Consider the following 18092-nt stretch of genomic DNA (forward strand, 5'->3'; position numbering starts at 1 on the left):
ACTGCAACAGGATCTAGAAAAGTTGGGCAGATGGGTTTAGAAATGGCAACTGAAGTTTAACATTGACAAAGGCAAAGCACAACATATGGGTAGAAGTAACCATAGAGAAACATACCAACTGTGTGGTACTTCAGGGTGGTAGAGAATGAAAAAGACCTGGAGTTTATTGTGCAATCAGATATGAAGTTTTCTGAGCAGTGCAGACAGGCTGCCAGAGCAGGTTATGTGGTCTTGCCAATGATATACAGGAATTTTGCTAGTAGGGAGAAGGAGATGATTATTCCTTTGTATAAGGCAATGGTCAGGCCACGTCTTGAGTAATGTGTACAGGTCTGGAGGCCCCATTTTAGAAAGGATGTAGAGTTGCTAGAACAAGTACAGAGAAGGGCAACAAGATTGGTGAGAGGAATGAAGGGTGCTCTTATCAAGAAAGGCTTAAATTCAGCAAATTGTAATGTCTGGAGACCAGGCACCAGCGAGGTGATCTGATAGAGGTGTATAAAGCCTTGAATGGTTTGAGCATGCTCAATGCTGATGGGATTCTTCCTCTAGCTCAGAATAATCACCTGAGAGGGCATAAATTCAAATTGAGGAAAGACAGATGTAGGATAGACGTGCGGAAATTTGCCTTTAGCCAGCGGGTGGTTGGTTGGTGGAACAGACTTCCATCCCTTGTAGTGGAGGTTGATAGCCTAAATTAGTTTAAGGCTCAGCTGGACAGGTATTTTGAACGAACAGAGGGGTGAAGTGGGTTTTTTTTTTTTTTTTGGCTGATGCTGCATAAGCTTGCTTTCTTGCATCAAATGCCTCTACTAATGCTAATGTTAACAACCCTGCCAACCTTTGTATCGTCTGCAAACTTGGACATTAAGCTTGATACACCATCATCAATATTATTTATAAATACAAAAAACAATAATGGAGCCAACACTGAACCCTGAGGGACTCCAATAACATTAGTCCACAATGAGCAGTGTCCATTGATTACCAATCTCTGTCTTCTCCCCTCTCAACCACCCCTTTATCCATAGCAGCAATTTGCCTCCAATGCACTGTTCCAATTTGTGCAGCAGTCTTCTATGTGCAACAGTATCAAAAGCCTTTCTAAGATCCAAGTATATAATATCAGAGTTATTCCCTGCATCCAGTTCTTTTGTGACTGCATCATAGTATCCGATCAAATTGGTCAGGCAAGACTTCCCCTTAACAAAACCATGCTGTGTCCGAGCTATAACTGAAGTATTGTCTAGATGATCCTGCAGTGCATCTCTAACCAGTGCCTCCATTAATTTTCCTGGAACAGAAGTTAAACTCACAGGTCTATAATTACTTGTGTCAGCCTCCTTTGTGAATTGGGGTCACATTTGCACATCTCCAGTCTATGGGTTCCTCCCCCCCCGAGTCCAAGGAAGCTCTCATAATTATGGCTAAGGGTTTGCTTACTTCCTTTGCTGCCTCCTTTAATATAACTGGATAGATCCCATCCACCCCAGGTGCCTTTCTTGTTTATCTTCAACAATTTCTCCTCCACTTTACTCTAAGTTAATAAAAGATTATCTAGCTTACTGCCAGAGTTGAATACACCTCTGGCATTCCCCTCGCTGAATAACTCCTCATGTCGATGCAAAATATTTATTTTGTTTGTTAGCTACCTGAGCAGGATCATCAAAAGTTGAACCATTGATATCAAGTGGACCGATCTGATTCACCCCCTTCCTTCTAGAGTTTACATAAGTAAAGAAATCTTTGCTGTTTTTCTTTGCATCCCTTGCCAAAGATTTCTCGCAATCTGCCTTCGCCTGCCTAACCTTCTTTGTAACTTGGTTATAGATCAACTTATATCAATCATAGGCTTCTGTGTCACATGTTAATTTATATGTATCCCATGCATTTTTCTTCTCTGCCATATGTCTCATTAGTTCATCTGACATCCACTTAGGCCTAAACCTTGAACGATATTTCTTAGTTGGTATGTAAAGCCTAGTAGCTTCCAAGATAAGTTCTTTGAATGCTTCCTATTTTGAATTTGCTGTTGGTAACATCATCAGTTGGTCCCACTGTATAGAATTTAAATTTAAATTTAAATTTAAAAGGCGACCATCGTAGTCGCCTTTACGAAAGCAATAACCCTTCCCTTTACCCGCTGATGGTAGTTACCTCTTTGATTAAATCCCACTTCAGCACATTGTGATCACTGCCACCTAGTGGTTCCTTTATCTGCAGATTCTTAATGCATGAAGAATCACTACTGATAATCAAATCAAGAGTATTACTCTCTCTAGTTGCCTCCTGAATATGCTGATGTAGAAAACAATCATCCAATAAATCCACAAAAGCCTTGGTAGTGTGTGTGAATGAATGACCAACCCACAAATTCCAGTCAATATCTGGGAAATTAAAATCCCCCATTATAAGACTCTCTGATTTTCTGGCCCACTCTATTTCCCTGTACTGTTTCTTATTATACTCATCAGAGTCATTAGGCCTACAGCACACTCCTACTCTCAATTTTGAGCTCCCAATGCTTATGTCACACCAAACTGACTCGACACTGCACAGTCCAGCGATGTCGACTGGCTTCACTTCCTTGGATTTTATGTGTTTCTTAACTAATAGCATAACCCCTCCTCCCTTCCTATCCCGTCTATCCTTTCTTTAGATGTTGTACTCCCTGAATTCCAGTTCTGCATTCCTTAAATCTGTGTGACACCACGTCTCTGATATCCCAACAATATCCGCCTTTGATGCTTTGAGCAATACCTCAAATTCATCAAATTTATTTACCAAACTCCTAGCATTATTGTACACGCAAGTATATATGCACCTGTTCCTATTCTTAGCTACCCTAACACAACCCATGTGTTTACTTGTACCGCAATGACTCCCAGCAGTCTCTGAAATATCCTGCATCTTGTTTTCCAGGCTTCTGCTCATTCCAATAGAAGCAGTGCAAGAATCACTTTCACCTCTGCCAGTGGCTACTGTTAATCTATTAGTCCTTGTATCCCCCCCCCCCCCCCAAGCTAGCAGTTTTTCGATCCACCTAACCTGCCTCGATAGCATCAGCAAATATTCTTGCACCCTTTCTATTTAAGTGTATCCCATCCCTGTAGAAGCAGTCTCTCCTGTTAACAAGTACAGACCAGGCTGAAAAAAATTCTACCCCATGAGCCTTGCAGAATCTTTCCAGGGCATATGACAGGATTCAGGATATGCTGTCCAACAAGACCTGAAAAGTGGCGGTAAATGTTAAACATTTATAAATGCAAGTACTACTGCTGAGTAGCAGTAATCCCAGAATAACATATGAATGAGGTGTACCACACTGAAGTTTGCAAAACATTAAAAAGACCTAGCTACAGTTTTACGGTCTCTAGGTGTGTAAATTGAAAACATTTTTCAATTGGAGTACTAGATTTTGATCAACAAATTTAAATTTTATAACGAAACTAAATTTAAATAATGTGGTCAGTGAAAGTCATAACTCAGCTAAAATAATTGTGTATGACCTCAGTTCACTTGCGAATTCACTGGAAATTAATATGAGCTAATATTAATATGCATAGTATTAATTAGCGCTGAACCTATTAAATTTATATCCTATGAATGCACACAGTGAAGTATCTTCTACATCAATATATTTTTGTAAAGTTTATTCAATGCATGCAAACAATATATGCCAGTTTTTATTCATTCTGAGATTTAGATGACGCAATTAATTACTTGATGTGCTTAAACTAGTAATCAGTAGTGCCTATCTAGCATTTTGGAAAACTGTCTGGAGAATGAACTCTTTGAGCTTAAGTTTACTCCCCAACCTTTTGTGTATCCTCACAAAAACAATGCATTTATCAGAATTTGACCCAAAATATAAACAGTACCTTTGCCTATGGGCTGAATCAAAACATTGCACCACCCCTTTCCCACTTTTGGTAATACTGCATCTGTACTACAGCCCAATTTCAAAAATACAATCACAGGTCTTTGTTCTAAACTTGACTCTGACCTATTTTTCAATTCATCCATAATGGTATAATGAATTCACTATACGTCACTCATATTGAGAGGTTTATGTTCAAATCCTGCCAGACTTCACAATTCTTAAAGGCTTCTTTAGTCGGAGCATTTAGTTAGCCTAACTCAGGCGATCAAAAAAAAAAAAAAAAACAAGCAAAGTGTTCCTATCTAGAAATTGTTTTTCTTTCCAAAGTTGATGTTCCAAATGAAGCCATTTTGTTACTGAGTCTACATGGATTCGTATTTTCGTGTCTTTCTAACATAGTGTCCAAATTTTTTCATTCGCAACATCCATGTGATACAAAAGAGGTTTGTTATACTGAAAATAATTGACAATACAAAACAATGAACACAGTTCTTAAATTATAAGTATCAGCCACTGCCATTTTGTTTCTATTTTTCAAAATTCTATTGTAGTGGGAGTTTCTAAATTGCTTATCTTGTCATCCTTTAAGTTTCTTCATCACTTGCGTGTAATTAACAGTCAGAGCATTCATAGTTGATCACTATCACCTCTACATTCTCATTGAAATCTTTATCATCTTCATTTCTTTTAAGAAATTCAGAAGTGTCTCTGATTGATTCTTCTCCTTCCAATTCACCTTTCCTTTTTCTTTTGGATCTGCCTGATTCACATTTCCTTTTTAGGTAATGATCCTATTTAATACCAGCTATCACCTTTAAGGAAGTTTAATTTTGCACATTTTTCTAGTCTTTAAACAAAGATGCAAGTTGGCTAAATTTGTTGTTGTCATGGCTGATACCTCCGTAGCCAGATGGGCAGGAGCAGCAGCGCGTAGCACATGCTTCTTGATTAGACAGGGGTTCGAGCCTGTGACCATCAAATATGGAGGATGCAGAAAGGTCAAGGAATGATCACCACATATCCCTGGAGCAATGTTGTTAGTTCCTAGGAGCATTAACATGTTGTTAATGCTCCTAAAAACCAAATAACAAGCCTCCTTTAATATGAAAAGCCATTATGAAAAATGCTTCTTTAATTATAAAGATTTTATTTATGTAATAACTTTTTTATTTTAATTGTTACTATCTGAATAATGTCGCTTGTACTATACATGGTTATTAATAAATCTAAAACAATAAATGCTCATTAATTAAAATTTAGCTATGAATTGAAGACACTCAGAAACTCAATAATGTTGTACATCAAAAGTAAATGAACTTTATTAGTATTGCAATCAAACTGAAGCATGAACAGAAGAAATATCACAAAAGATGTTTGAAATGAATATCACAAAAGATGTTTGAAATGAATATCGCAAAAGATGTTTGAAATGAGTGTCATTTGACAGGATACAGGCTTTAACATGGCACAAGAAGGAATTCCACACATGTGTAAGTAGCACTTTGTTGGCTTAATAGCAGGGGAAGCTTCATGAATGCTATTCAACAAGTCATCTCAGTCAAGGCAGGAAACTTGTGATGAATAAAGTTGCTGGCCCACATACTGATGCTAAACCACACTTGAAAATAGGATTGCTGATTAGTGTGAGGATTGTGCATGTTGAATATCCCATCTCTTGTAAATGTTGCCTCAACAGTCCACAGGATATTGACAAGAAATTCAGCGGGCTGTTGTTGATAAGTTTACCCATAAACAAAATTTCTCAGGTGCAAGTGAATTTCTTGCTTATAATGCCTGAACTCTCTGCATATGGTGTACATATGCAGAGAGTTGTTGACAGGAGAGACTGCTTCTACAGGGATGGGGTACACTTAAATAGAAAGGGTGCAAGAATATTTACTCATGCTATTGAGGCAGTGTTAAGTGGGTTGGAAAACTGCTAGCTTGGGAGGATACACAGACTAAAAGGTTAACAGTGGCCACAGGCAGAGGCAAAAGTAATTCTTGTACAGCTTCTGTTGGAATGAACAGTAGCATGGAAAGCAAGGCAATGGAGATTTCCAGGACTGTTGGGAGTCATAGTGGAACAAATAAATACATGGGCTGTGTTAGGGTAACTAAGAGTAGAAACAGGTGCATGTATACTTGCATGTACATCAGTGCTAGGAGTACAGTTAATAAATTTGAGGAGCTTGAAGTGCTAGTCAAGACATCAAAGGCAGATATTGTTGGGATATCAGAGACGTGGTGTCACACAGATATAAACAGTGCAAAATTGGAATTTGAGGAGTACAATGTGTTTGTTTGTTATTTGGTTTTTAGGAGCATTAGCAACAAAGGCCATATTGCTCCAGGAATATGCAGTGGTCATTCCCTGACCTTTCCGCATCCTACGTATTTGGTGGTCACGGGCTCGAACCCTGGTCTAATCAAGAAGCGGGTGCTACGCACTGCTGCTCCTGCCCACCTGGTTACAGAGGCGCCAGTACAATGTGTACAGAAAGGATAGACAGGACAGGAAGGGAGGAGGGGTTATGCTGTTAGTTAAGAAACACATAAAATCTAAGGCTGTGCATCCAATTGATGTTGGTGGACAATGCAATGTTGAGAGTGTTTGGCGTGATATAAGCACTGGGAAAGGAAAAATGAGAGTAGGTGTGTGTTTTAGGCCTAATGAATCTGATGAGTATAATGAGAAAATGTGCAGAGAAATAGAGTGGGCCAGTAAATCAGAATGTCTTATAATGGGGGATTTTAACTTTCCAGATATTGACTGGAACTTGTGGGTTGGTCACTCGCACACTAGCAAGACTTTTGTGCATTTATTGGATGACTTTTTTTCTACAGCAGCATGTTCGAGAGGTAACCAGAGGGAGTAATACTCTTGATCTGATTATCAGCAATGATTATTCATGCATTAAGAATTTGCAGATAAAGGAACCACTGGTTGACAGCGATCACAATATACTGATATGGGAATTACTTAAAGATGTAACTACCATCAAGGCTAAGGGAAGGGCTTTTGCTTTCGTAGGGGTGAATACAGGGGTCTCAGACAGTTTTTAAATTCCATACAGTAGGACCAACTGATGATGTTACTAACAGCAAATTCTAAATGGGAAGCATTCAAGGAATTAATCTTGAAAGCTACTAGGCTTTTCAAGGTTACTGTTCAAGGTTTAGGCCTAAATGTATGTCAGATAAACTAATCAGATTCGTTGCAGAGAAGAAAAATGCATGGGATGCATATAAATTATTAGGAGACACAGAAGCCTATTGCAGATATAAGCTTGTCTGTAATCAAGTCACAAAGGAGGTTAGGCAGGCGAATACAGATTATGAGAAATCTTTGGCAAGGGATGCAAAGAAAAACAGCAAAGAAATCATTACTTATGTAAACTCTAGAAGGAACGGGATGAATCAGATTGGACTACTTAACACAGATGGGTTGACTATTGATGATCATGCTCAGGTAGCTGATAAACTGAATGAGTACTTTGCATCTCAATGAGGTCAATGCCAGAAGTTTATTAACCAAACTGGAAGAGCAAAGTGGAGGAGAAATTGTTGAAGTTAAACATAAGGAAGGCACCTGTGGTGGATGGGATCTATCCAGTTATATTAAAGGAAGGAGCAGAGGTAGTAAGCAAACCCTTATCCATAATTATGAGAGCTTCCTTGGACTCAGGGGAGGGCCCCATGGACTGGAGGTGTGCAAATGTATCACCAATTCACAAAGGGGGTTCAAAAGGTGAACCAACTAACTGTAGGCCTGTTAGTTTCACTTGTGTTCCAGGGAAAATAATGGAGTCACTGGTTAAAGAAACATTGCAGGATCATCTAAACAAGACTGCAGTAATAGTTAAGACACAGCATGGGGTTGTTAAAGGGAGGTCTTGTCTGGCCAATTTCATTGGATACTAAGATGTGGTTACAAAGGAACTCAATGTCAAAATAATTTTGATATCATATACTTGGATTTCAGGAAAGCTTTTGATACTGCTGTACAAATTGGAGATGTAAGGGATTAAGGGTAAGTTGCTACATTGGATAAAGGGATGGTTGAGTGGGAGACGACAGAGAGTGGTTATCAACGGACACTGCTCTTCAGGGACAAATGTTATTAGTAAAGTTCCCCACGGTTTGGTGCTGGGCCTGTTTTTATTTTGTGATTCATCAATGATATTGACGAAGGTATATCAGGATTAGTGTCCAAGTTTGCGCATGTAACGACAGTATGCTACTTCAACTGGATCTAGATAAGTTGGGAAAATGTGCTGAGAAGTGGCAACTGAAGTTTAACATTGATAAATGCAAATTACTGCATATGGGTAGCAATAACCCAAGAGAAACATACCAACTGTGTGGTACTACACTCAGAGAAGTGGAAAGTAAATAAGACCTGGGGGGGTGGGGGGTAATTGTGCAGTTAAATATGAAGTTTGCTGAGTAGTGCAGAGGGGCTGGGTGCCTCCATAGCCAGGTGGGCAGGAGCAGCAGCGCATAGCACATGCTTCTTGATTAGACCGGGGTTCGAGCCCGTGAGCCACCAAATATGGAGGATGCGGAAAGGTCAGGGAATGACCACCGCATATCCCTGGAGCAATATGGCCTTAGTTGCTAATGTTCCTAAAAACCAAATAACAACAACAACAGCAGAGGGGCTGCCAGGGCAGGTTATGGAGTCTTGTCAATGATATATAGGAATTTTGCTAGCAGGGACAGGTAGGTGATTATCCCATTATACAAGGCAATGGTCAGGCCACATCTAGAGTACTGTGTACTGGTCTGGGGCTTCATTTTAGGGAGGATGTAGAGTTGCTAGAATGAGTACAAAGAAGGGCAAGAAGATTGGTGAGGGGAACAAAGGGGTGCTCTTACCAAGAAAGGCTTAAGTTCTGCAAATTGCAGCACCTGGAGAGTAGGCACCTGTGAGGTGATCTGACTGAGATGTATAAGGCCTTGAATGGGTTTGAGCAAGCTGAATGCTGATGGGATTCTTCCTCTTGCTCAGATTAAGAACATGAGGGGGAACAGATTCAAATTGAGGAAAGACAGTTGTGAATAGATGTGTGGAAATTTGCCTTTAGCCAGCAGGTGATTGATTGGTGGAACAGACTGATCTTTTGTTATGGAAGTTGATAGCCTAAATAAATTTAAGGCTGAGCTGGACAGGCATTTGGAATGAATGGAGGGGTGAAATGGGAGCATTTTTTTTTTTTTGCTGATGCTGCATAAGCTTGCTTTCTTGCATCATATGCCTCTACTAATGTTAATGCTAATGTAAAAAAATGCCTAGGTTTCGTTCCATTGAGATGGAAAAATTATTATGTTTTTTTTTTTTTTTTTGATACCGTTGTCGAATTCGTAGATCTCAGGAGAAAGTTGCTTATTTGATGTCTCCTGAAGAATATACTCAAATACAGACACATATACTGGTAGAGTACTTATGATATAGTTGCCATGGCACTTAACACACACCATAATAACAACACTAAATATGCTAGCATTTTACTGTAAAGAAAGTGAAAAGTGAAATGAAATTACTGTACTCCTGGAAATCAAAACTAAAAAATACAATGGCCACCATTTGACACTGCTCTTATTACAAGCTTATATGTGTATCTGGGCCGTTTTTTGTTGCCTGTGTACAGTGCTGTAATATAAACATAATTTCTATTGCAGGAGCTGTGCCAGTGGCTTTTCAAAAGCCCACAACCAGTCACCAAAGGTTTAACAAATTGGATTGGTAAATAATAAGTGAATTCATATTAATACAGTGCAAAGAAATGATGTGAAGTTTTCTGAACTGTGCAGACAGGCTGCCAGGACAGGTCATGGGGTTTTGTAGTGTCTAAAGACACTACAATTTGCACTTGGCACTTGCAAGATGATCTGATTGAGGTGTTTATTGCTTTGAGTAGATTGAGCATGCTCAGTACTAATGGCATTCTTCCTCTTCAGACTATACACATGAGGGGGCATAAATTCAGATTGAGGAAGGATGGTTCCAGGCTAGCTATGCAGAAGTTTGCCTTCAGCTAGCGGGTTATTGATTGTTGGAACAAACTTCCACCTGTTGTTGTTGTGGAAGTGAGTAGTTTGACTAAATTCAAAGAACTAGACAAACTACTGGAGGGGATGGACAGGTAATGTGGGGAGTGTTTTTTTTTTGGCTGATAAGCTTGCCTTCTTGCATCATTTTCCACTACTATTACTAAAGTAAATTAATGAAAAAATTAAATAAAATACAGTGGTATACATTTAAGCTGTCAATTTAGGAAACAGTTAAATTACTGCTGAAAGAAACCTCTGAGGTTAGGGATAATTTTATTAAAAAAATTAAATTATAATAATATAATAATAGGACTAAATTAGATTAAAACAAAATTTACAATTAAACTTAACATTAAAAAAAAACACTGTAAATTAGTTTCTCTGAAGAGAACTCATTTGAAAGTGTGTTCACCCTAAAAACTATGGTAACATTGCAGGATTTTGTAATGGGCTCTCTTTGTACTGTTGATTCCTCTGGCGTTTAGGCTGAATGAATTTCTGGATGTGTATATAATAAGCCAACTTGAAATTTTCAGCAGTGAAGCCCTGGTTACTCACTTCACTCACAGCTTTCATTTCCAGTGTTCAGACTGAAGTTTTTTACACATGTGGTAGGATGATCATAACTACCCTGCAACCCACAAAGGGGATAACATTCTTGCAGAAGGGTTTCAACAATTGACAAAACATTGGGATATGTTTGAATGTTTGAATGTTCTTTGTAACTACACATACCTTCTTTTCTGTACCTCACTAAATTTTTAAAATAAAATATTGCATCCTTTCTTTCCAATTTACCCCTTTTAGGATGCTTTATTGACTGTTTTTTTTGGGAGGAACAAATTTCTTGGATAATACTTTTATATCAAAAGGATAAAGCATGGTTTTCAGAGCAATGTAGTGGAACCTACTGAGACCCTCTAGAAAATGATTTTCTAGCAATGTTTACCAGGGGGGTTGGATTGGTAGTTACAAAGGCGCCTGAGACTTCTGAGGTCTCCCTCTGGTATCCCTCAATGATTGCAGAGGAGGAGGGGTTAGGGTAGGAACCAGAGAATTCTCACAATCAACAAAATCGTGGAACACAGCTTGTAGCGATAGAAATAGGATAAATTAGTAATTTGTAAGTGTTTAATTTACTTGTAATCCAAAAAATACAATATATAAGGCTTGATATGCTTGGGAGATGATAGAGGTGATTTGTTGTTGTAAAAATGTAGATGTAGTGGAGGTAGAAATTGGCTTCAGAATTGTGGGACTGAAAGCTGGTTTTCCTTCTTTCTAATTTCTTTATAAAATTTCAAAGTAAGATATGCTTTTTAGTCCCATACAGATCAGCCTGTGCATACACACTTGGGAATAACGTCAGAGAGGAACACACAGGAATAATGTAAAACAGGAAGTTTAAAATTTTTGCACTTATATAAATTAGCAGGTATTGAAGCTTGAGGCCCGGGTAGAGGGGGCCCAAAGGAAAATTTCCTGGTGTCCTAGTTGCACGACAGAACAGAGACATTGTAATATGTATAAAGCCAGAAGGTGGGCCAGCAAGTTAGTGATATTTTCTAACAGAATTTAGTTGAGTTTTTTTTTTTTTTTTTGGTAGTTGTTGGCACATTGGCTTCTGTGGCCATAATGCACCTCCCAAGGTTTTTGCAGTACTTTGATCCAAGCCCGAGGTGGGATTCGAACCCGCGACCTTTGGGTTGCTAGGTAGGCACTTTACCCACCCGGCTAGTCCGATTGGCTTAGTCGAGTTACTTTGCTTTCAAACTTAAAACCATCATATGAAGGTAGAACTCGTTAAGATTGTAAAAAACTAATAATTTTAGATAATGAATATAACAGAATAATAAGAAAAAAATTTTTTAATGATTACTACAGGTGAGAGAAAAGGCAAGCAACCTGATTGGGATGGCTATACAACAGAGCAGATCGGAATTGGTAAGTCTTTTTTTTTTTTGTTTGTTTTTTCATAAAATTATGAAGCTGTTACTGAGAAAATTGTTTATCATCATTGATAATTTCTGAAATTAAAATAATATTAGTTATTTCAGAAAAGACCGTGTCTGTCAAAAAGGAAAAATTTATTAATACTGATATTAATACCTTGAAGAACCACTTAGCCAAAATTAAACCATTAACCAGACATTAAAGAAAACTAACAATTAGTAAATAAGGTAAAAAGAAAAAAAGTATGTTATCCTCTTCAACACATGTTGATCATAAAAATTGCTACTCTACTTACACATTATTTGAATTAACTTACAGTATCATAGTTATTACAACAGTACTCACCAAACAGTACTGTGGGCTGGTTCAGTCCACAAACAGAATTTTGATCAACTGCAGTCATACGTGCCACGACACTTAAATACCCTTTAGTGGCATGCCTAAAATGTTAGCTATTTATAGTATCGATGTTTTCAATTTTAAAGGCATTTTGCTGGTTTGTTTTAAGGTTGGAGACTGGCCACTGTATTAGAGGATAATGTTTTTTAATCAAAACTTTGATAATAGCACAGTCATAGCTAATCAGTTATAACTAATAAACGTAATCTAAAAATGAAATAAGAACATAGAAAAATCCTAGAGGAGGGGAAGGATATTGGATATTAGTAAATTGTTGTTTTAGGGCATTTTCGGCACACATTTATGCTATTTTCTATTATTTATTATTGTATATTATATATTTGTACAGGTGTGTGTTTAAGGCCAGTTTGCACATTGTGCAGACTGAGAAACCCTAATACATGACATGGGGGGAAATCGAACTCCCTCCAACTAAGATAAATTAACTATGCCCCTGTTTGAAGAGGCTTTTACGAATTCTTCTATTTGTCAAATTCCTCTACCTACCTTTAAACAGTACTGTGGGCTGGTTCATAAAACATGGTGAATCCACCATTCTTTATTTAGTTTAGGTTTACTCTTAGTTATTTGAAAAGTATTTGAAATATTTGAATATTTTGGTACCCTAAATAGCAAAACATGGAGCAATTACAGTAGCCCATAAAAGAAAGACAGCCAGAAAGCTTAATACATGGTATAATTGTGTTGCTACACAATGTGAAACCTCACACAGCTCTTGCCGTCAAGCTCAGTTGCAATGATACAGATAGGAAGTGCTGCAACACTCAGTACACAGCCCTGACTTATCATTCTGTGACTACAAGGTCTTTTAACCCATGAAGATTTAACAGTCTCTATGCTGTGGCTTCTTAACTGGTGACATGATGGGAACAATATCTCAACATCACAGGTGCATCTCCAAATATAAAAGTTCAGAAATACACCTGGTTCAACTTCTTGGAAGAAACATCCAAAAGACTACAATTCAGAATGAGGTAGCATTATTATCAATCAATTTTGATAGATTATAATTTCTTCTTCTTGTGCTTTTTTATATAGCCCTTCCAGTTTCTGTATCTGCTTTAGATGTTCTTGATAAAACAGTTGACTGCCATCATAACTAAACCCTCAAAAATTACCCCAGGGGCTCACATCTGGTGAGTACGGGCTTGGCACACCCAGGGTCCTGAGATGGATATCATCATTCTCTCTCTCTCTCTCTCTCTCTCTCTCTCTCTCTCTCAGGGTAACTCAGGAATTTTTTTTTTTTTTTGGCTGGTGCAGCATAAGCCTTAGGCTTCCTTGCACCATGTAGCTAATAATAATAATAAGAGCAATATTGTTAGTTCTGGAAGATATGGTATATTGCCTATTTAAATCTGTCTGTCCAATTTTTACAAGCACTTGGCAAAGCATTGCCCTAACACAATTTATAACTAGATATTTTGCCAGTCTATATTTATTTATTTACTTACTTATTTTTCACTCACAGGGGCATGCAGGCCCTAAACTCATATGGGAAATTACAGAATTACATTGAATTACAAAAATACTGTGTACATTTTTAATGAAACAGTGAAGAGTATTTTGTCATACACAGATGGGTTAAGCATATAATCAGTGTGGTGTACATTTATTACCCAAAGAAACCAAAACAGAGGACTAGAAGGTAAATGGTGAGTATGAGGGACATTCAGTGAAATATAAATTTCATGACAAGAATTTGGGTTTTGGGTGGAGTACAGTAAAAGGTATTTGTTCAAGAGGAGACAGAGAATAAAAATCAATAACAGAGCTTATTAGTAGAGGCATATGATGCAAGAAAGCAAGCTTATGCAGCATCAGCCAAAAAAAAAATAAAATAAATAAAATAAAATAAATAAATAAAAAAAACCCTTCCACTTTACCCCTCCGTTCGTTCGAAATACCTGTCCAGCTGAACCTTAAATTTATTTAGGCTTCAACTTACACAAAAAGGGATGGAAATCTGTTCCACCAACCAACTACCCACTGGCTAAAGGCAAATTTCCGCACATCTATCCTACATCTGTCTTTCCTCAATTTGCATTTATGCCCTCTCAGGTGATGATTTTGAGCAAGAGGAAGAATCCCATCAGCATTGAGCATGCTGAAACCATTCAAGGCTTTATACACCTCTATCAGATCACCTCGCTGGTGCCTAGTCTCCAGACACTGTAATTTGCAAAACTTAAGCCTTTCTTCGTAAGAGCACCCCTTTGTTCCATTCACTAATCTTGTTGCCCTTCTCTGTACTCGTTCCAGCAGCTCTACATCCTTCTTGAAATGAGGCCTCCAGACCTGTATACGGTACTCTAGGTGTGGCCTGACCATTGCCTTATACAAGGGAATAATCACATCCTTATCCCTGCTAGAAAAATTCCTGTATATCATTGACAAGACACAATGAGCTACTCTTGCAGCCTGTGTGGTCTGCACTGCTCAGAGAACTTCATATCTGCCTGCACAATTACCCCAGGTCCTTTTCATTCTCTACCACTGTCAGCGGAGTACCACAGAGTTGATACGTTGCTCTGGGGTTGCTGTTTCCCATATGTAGTACTTTATATTTGTCAATGTTAAACTTCATTTGCCACCTCTCAGCCCATCTGCTCAACCTTTCTAGATCCTGTTGCAGCAGCAGCAGCATAGCGTCAGTAGTGTCCTTAACAACCCTGCCAACCTTTGTATTGTCTGAAAACTTGGACATTAAGCTTGATATACTATCATCAATATTATTTATAAATACAGAAAACAATAATGGACCCAACATTGAACCCTGAGGGACTCCTCTAATAACCTTAGTCCACAATGAGCAGCGTCCATTGATTACCACTCTCTGTCTTCTTCTACCCCTCAACCACCCCTTTATCCATAGCAGCAATTTGCCTTCAATGCCACACTGCTCCAATTTGTGCAGCAGTCTTCCATGTGCAACAGTATCAAAAGCCTTTCTAAGATCCAAGTATATAATATCAAAGTTATTCCCTGCATCCAGTTCTTTTGTGATTGCATCATAGTATCCAATCAAATTGGTCAGGCAAGACTTCCCCTTAACAAAACCATGCTGTGTCCGAGCTATAACTGAAGTTTTGTCTAGATGATCCTGCAGTGCTTCTTTAACCAGTGCCTCCATTAATTTTCCTGGAACAGAAGTTAAACTCACATGTCTATAATTACTTGTGTCAGCGTTTGATCCTCCTTTGTGAATTGGGGTCACATTTGCACATCTCCAGTCTATGGGTACCTCCCTTGAGTCCAAGGAAGCTCTCATAATCAAGGCTAAGGGTTTGCTTGCCTCCTTTAATATAACTAGATAGATCCCATCCATCCCAGGTGCCTTTTTTTATGTTTATACAATTTCTCAACAATTTCTCCTCCACTTTCCTCTCAGTTATTACAAAATCATCTAGCTCACTGCCAGAGTTTACTTCACCTCTGGCATTCCCCTTCCTTAATAACTCCTCATGTGTGAATGTAGATGGAAAATACTCATTTAGTTTGTTAGCCACCTGAGCAGGATATTCAACTGTTGAACCATCAGTATCCAGTGGACCAATCTGATTCATCCCTTTCCTTCTAGAGTTTACATAGGTAAAGAACTCTTTTCTGTTTTTCTTTGCATCCTTTGCCAAGGATTTCTCATAATCTGCCTGTACCCGCCTAATCTCCTTTGTGACTTGGTTACAGATCTATCATAGGCTTCCATGTCACCCATTAATTTATATGTATCCCGTGCATTTTTCTTCTCTGCCATATGTCTCATTAGTTCATCTGACAACCATTTAGGCCTAAACCTTGAACAATATTTCTTAGTTGGTATGTAAAGTCTAGTAGCTTCCAAGATAAGTTCTTTGAATGCTTCCGATTTTGAATTTGCTGTTGGTAACATCATCAGTTGGTCCCACTGTATAGAATTAAAATACTGTCTCAGACCATCGTAGTCGCCTTTACGAAAGCAAAAACCCTTCCCTTTACCCCTGATGGTAGTTACCTCTTTGAGTAAATCCCACTTCAGCACACTGTGATCAATGCCACCTAGTGGTTCCTTTATCTGCAGATTCTTAATGCATGAAGAATCACTACTGATAATCAGATCAAGAGTATTACTCCCTCTAGTTGCCTCCCGAACATGCTGATATAGAAAACAATCAACCAATAAATCCACAAAAGCCTTGCTAGTGTGTGAGTGACCAACCCACAAATTCCAATCAATATCTGGGAAATTAAAATCCCCCATTATAAGACTCTCTGATTTACTGGCCCACTCTATTTCCCTGTACAGTTTCTTATTATATTCATCAGAGTCATTAGGCCTATAACACACTCCTACTCTCAATTTTGATCTCCCAATGCTTATGTCACACCAAACTGACTCGACACTGCACTGTCCAGCATGTCGACTGGCTTCACTTCCTTGGATTTTATATGTTTCTTAACTAATACTCCCCAAATTTGAGTTCTGCATTCCTTATATCTGTGTGACACCACGTCTCTGATATCCCAACAATATCTGCCTTTGATGTTTTGAGCAATAACTCAAATTCATCAAATTTATTTACCAAACTCCTAGCATTGGTGTACACGCAAGTATATATGCACCTGTTCCTATTCTTAGCTACCCTAACACAACCCATGTGTTTACTTGTACCGCAATGACTCCCAGCAGTCTCTGAAATATCCTGCATCTTGTTTCCCAGGCTGCTGCTCATTCCAATAGAAGCAGTGCAAGAATCACTTTCACCTCTGCCAGTCCTTTTATCCCCCTAAGCTAGCAGTTTTCCGACCCACCTAACACTGCCTCGATAGCATCAGCAAATATTCTTGCACCCTTTCTATTTAAGCGTATCCCATCCCTGTGGAAGCAGTCTCTCCTGTTAACAAGTACAGACCAGGCTGAAAAAAATTTTACCCCTCGAGCCTTGTACATCTTTCCAGGGCCGAATTGATCGACAAGGCTCTCATCATATACTCCCTCCTATCGTGTCTGGGCAGAATTGCAGACACTTTCAAATTCAACCCTAAATCAAAAGCCTGCATTCGAATCCCATCAGTGATGCAAGAAATTTTCATCACATAAATTGTAAAAAAGTATTCACAAATAATAAATTACTTAGCTGTTCTGAATAGTTTACTTCTTCAAGTAAATATGTATTTTAATATAATAGTAGTGGCAAAATGAAGCATTACACTGTTATGTTTGTTATTTGGTTTTTAGGAGTGTTAGCAACTAAGGCTATATTGCTCCGGGGATATGCGGTGGTCATTCCCTGACCTTTCTGCCCTCACCACCAAATACGAAGGATGCGGATAGGTCAGGGAATGACCACCGCATATCCCGGAGTAATATGGCCTTAGTTGCTAATGCTCCTAAAAACCAAAACAACATCTCCCCTGACCTTTCTGCATCCTTCGTATTTGGTAGTCACGGGCTCGAACCCCAGTCTAATCAAGAAGCGTGTGCTACGCACTGCTGCTCCTGTCCACCTGGCTACAGAGGTGCCTAGCATTACACTGTATTACTAACAGTAACAAGACACATCTGGGATATAGGAAAAATGACCCATAGCCGTACCTACCATCTGAATATTAGGAACAGATATAAAAGCAACTACATTCATGCCAGAAGTAGCCAGATCAATAAAACACAGTATTCCACTGGAATACTGTGTTTCATTGATGTTTCATTCCTTCCAACAGGAAATCATCATTGCATAGCATATTAGTAATCTTTATGTGCCATTGTGGCAAAACTGCAACACTCTAGATCAATGACATAATC

At 38.6% G+C, this 18092-nt stretch overlaps 1 protein-coding gene across 1 annotated transcript in view; it reads right to left on the minus strand.

The window, feature by feature from the left end:
- LOC150086158 (zinc finger MYM-type protein 1-like) overlaps window positions 1-17931 on the minus strand; it is a 30257-nt gene extending 12326 nt beyond the window's left edge. The window contains exon 1 of the mRNA XM_090374812.1: window positions 17890-17931. Within this exon, the coding sequence (XP_090230938.1) occupies window positions 17890-17931 (42 nt within the window). The remainder of the gene's footprint in view (window positions 1-17889) is intronic.
- Between the last annotated feature and the right edge of the window lie 161 nt (window positions 17932-18092).

This window comes from Mastigoproctus giganteus, chromosome 5, assembly GCF_048544385.1.
Source record: "Mastigoproctus giganteus isolate SK-2022 chromosome 5, ASM4854438v1, whole genome shotgun sequence".
NCBI classification, from domain to species: Eukaryota; Metazoa; Arthropoda; class Arachnida; order Uropygi; family Thelyphonidae; genus Mastigoproctus; species Mastigoproctus giganteus.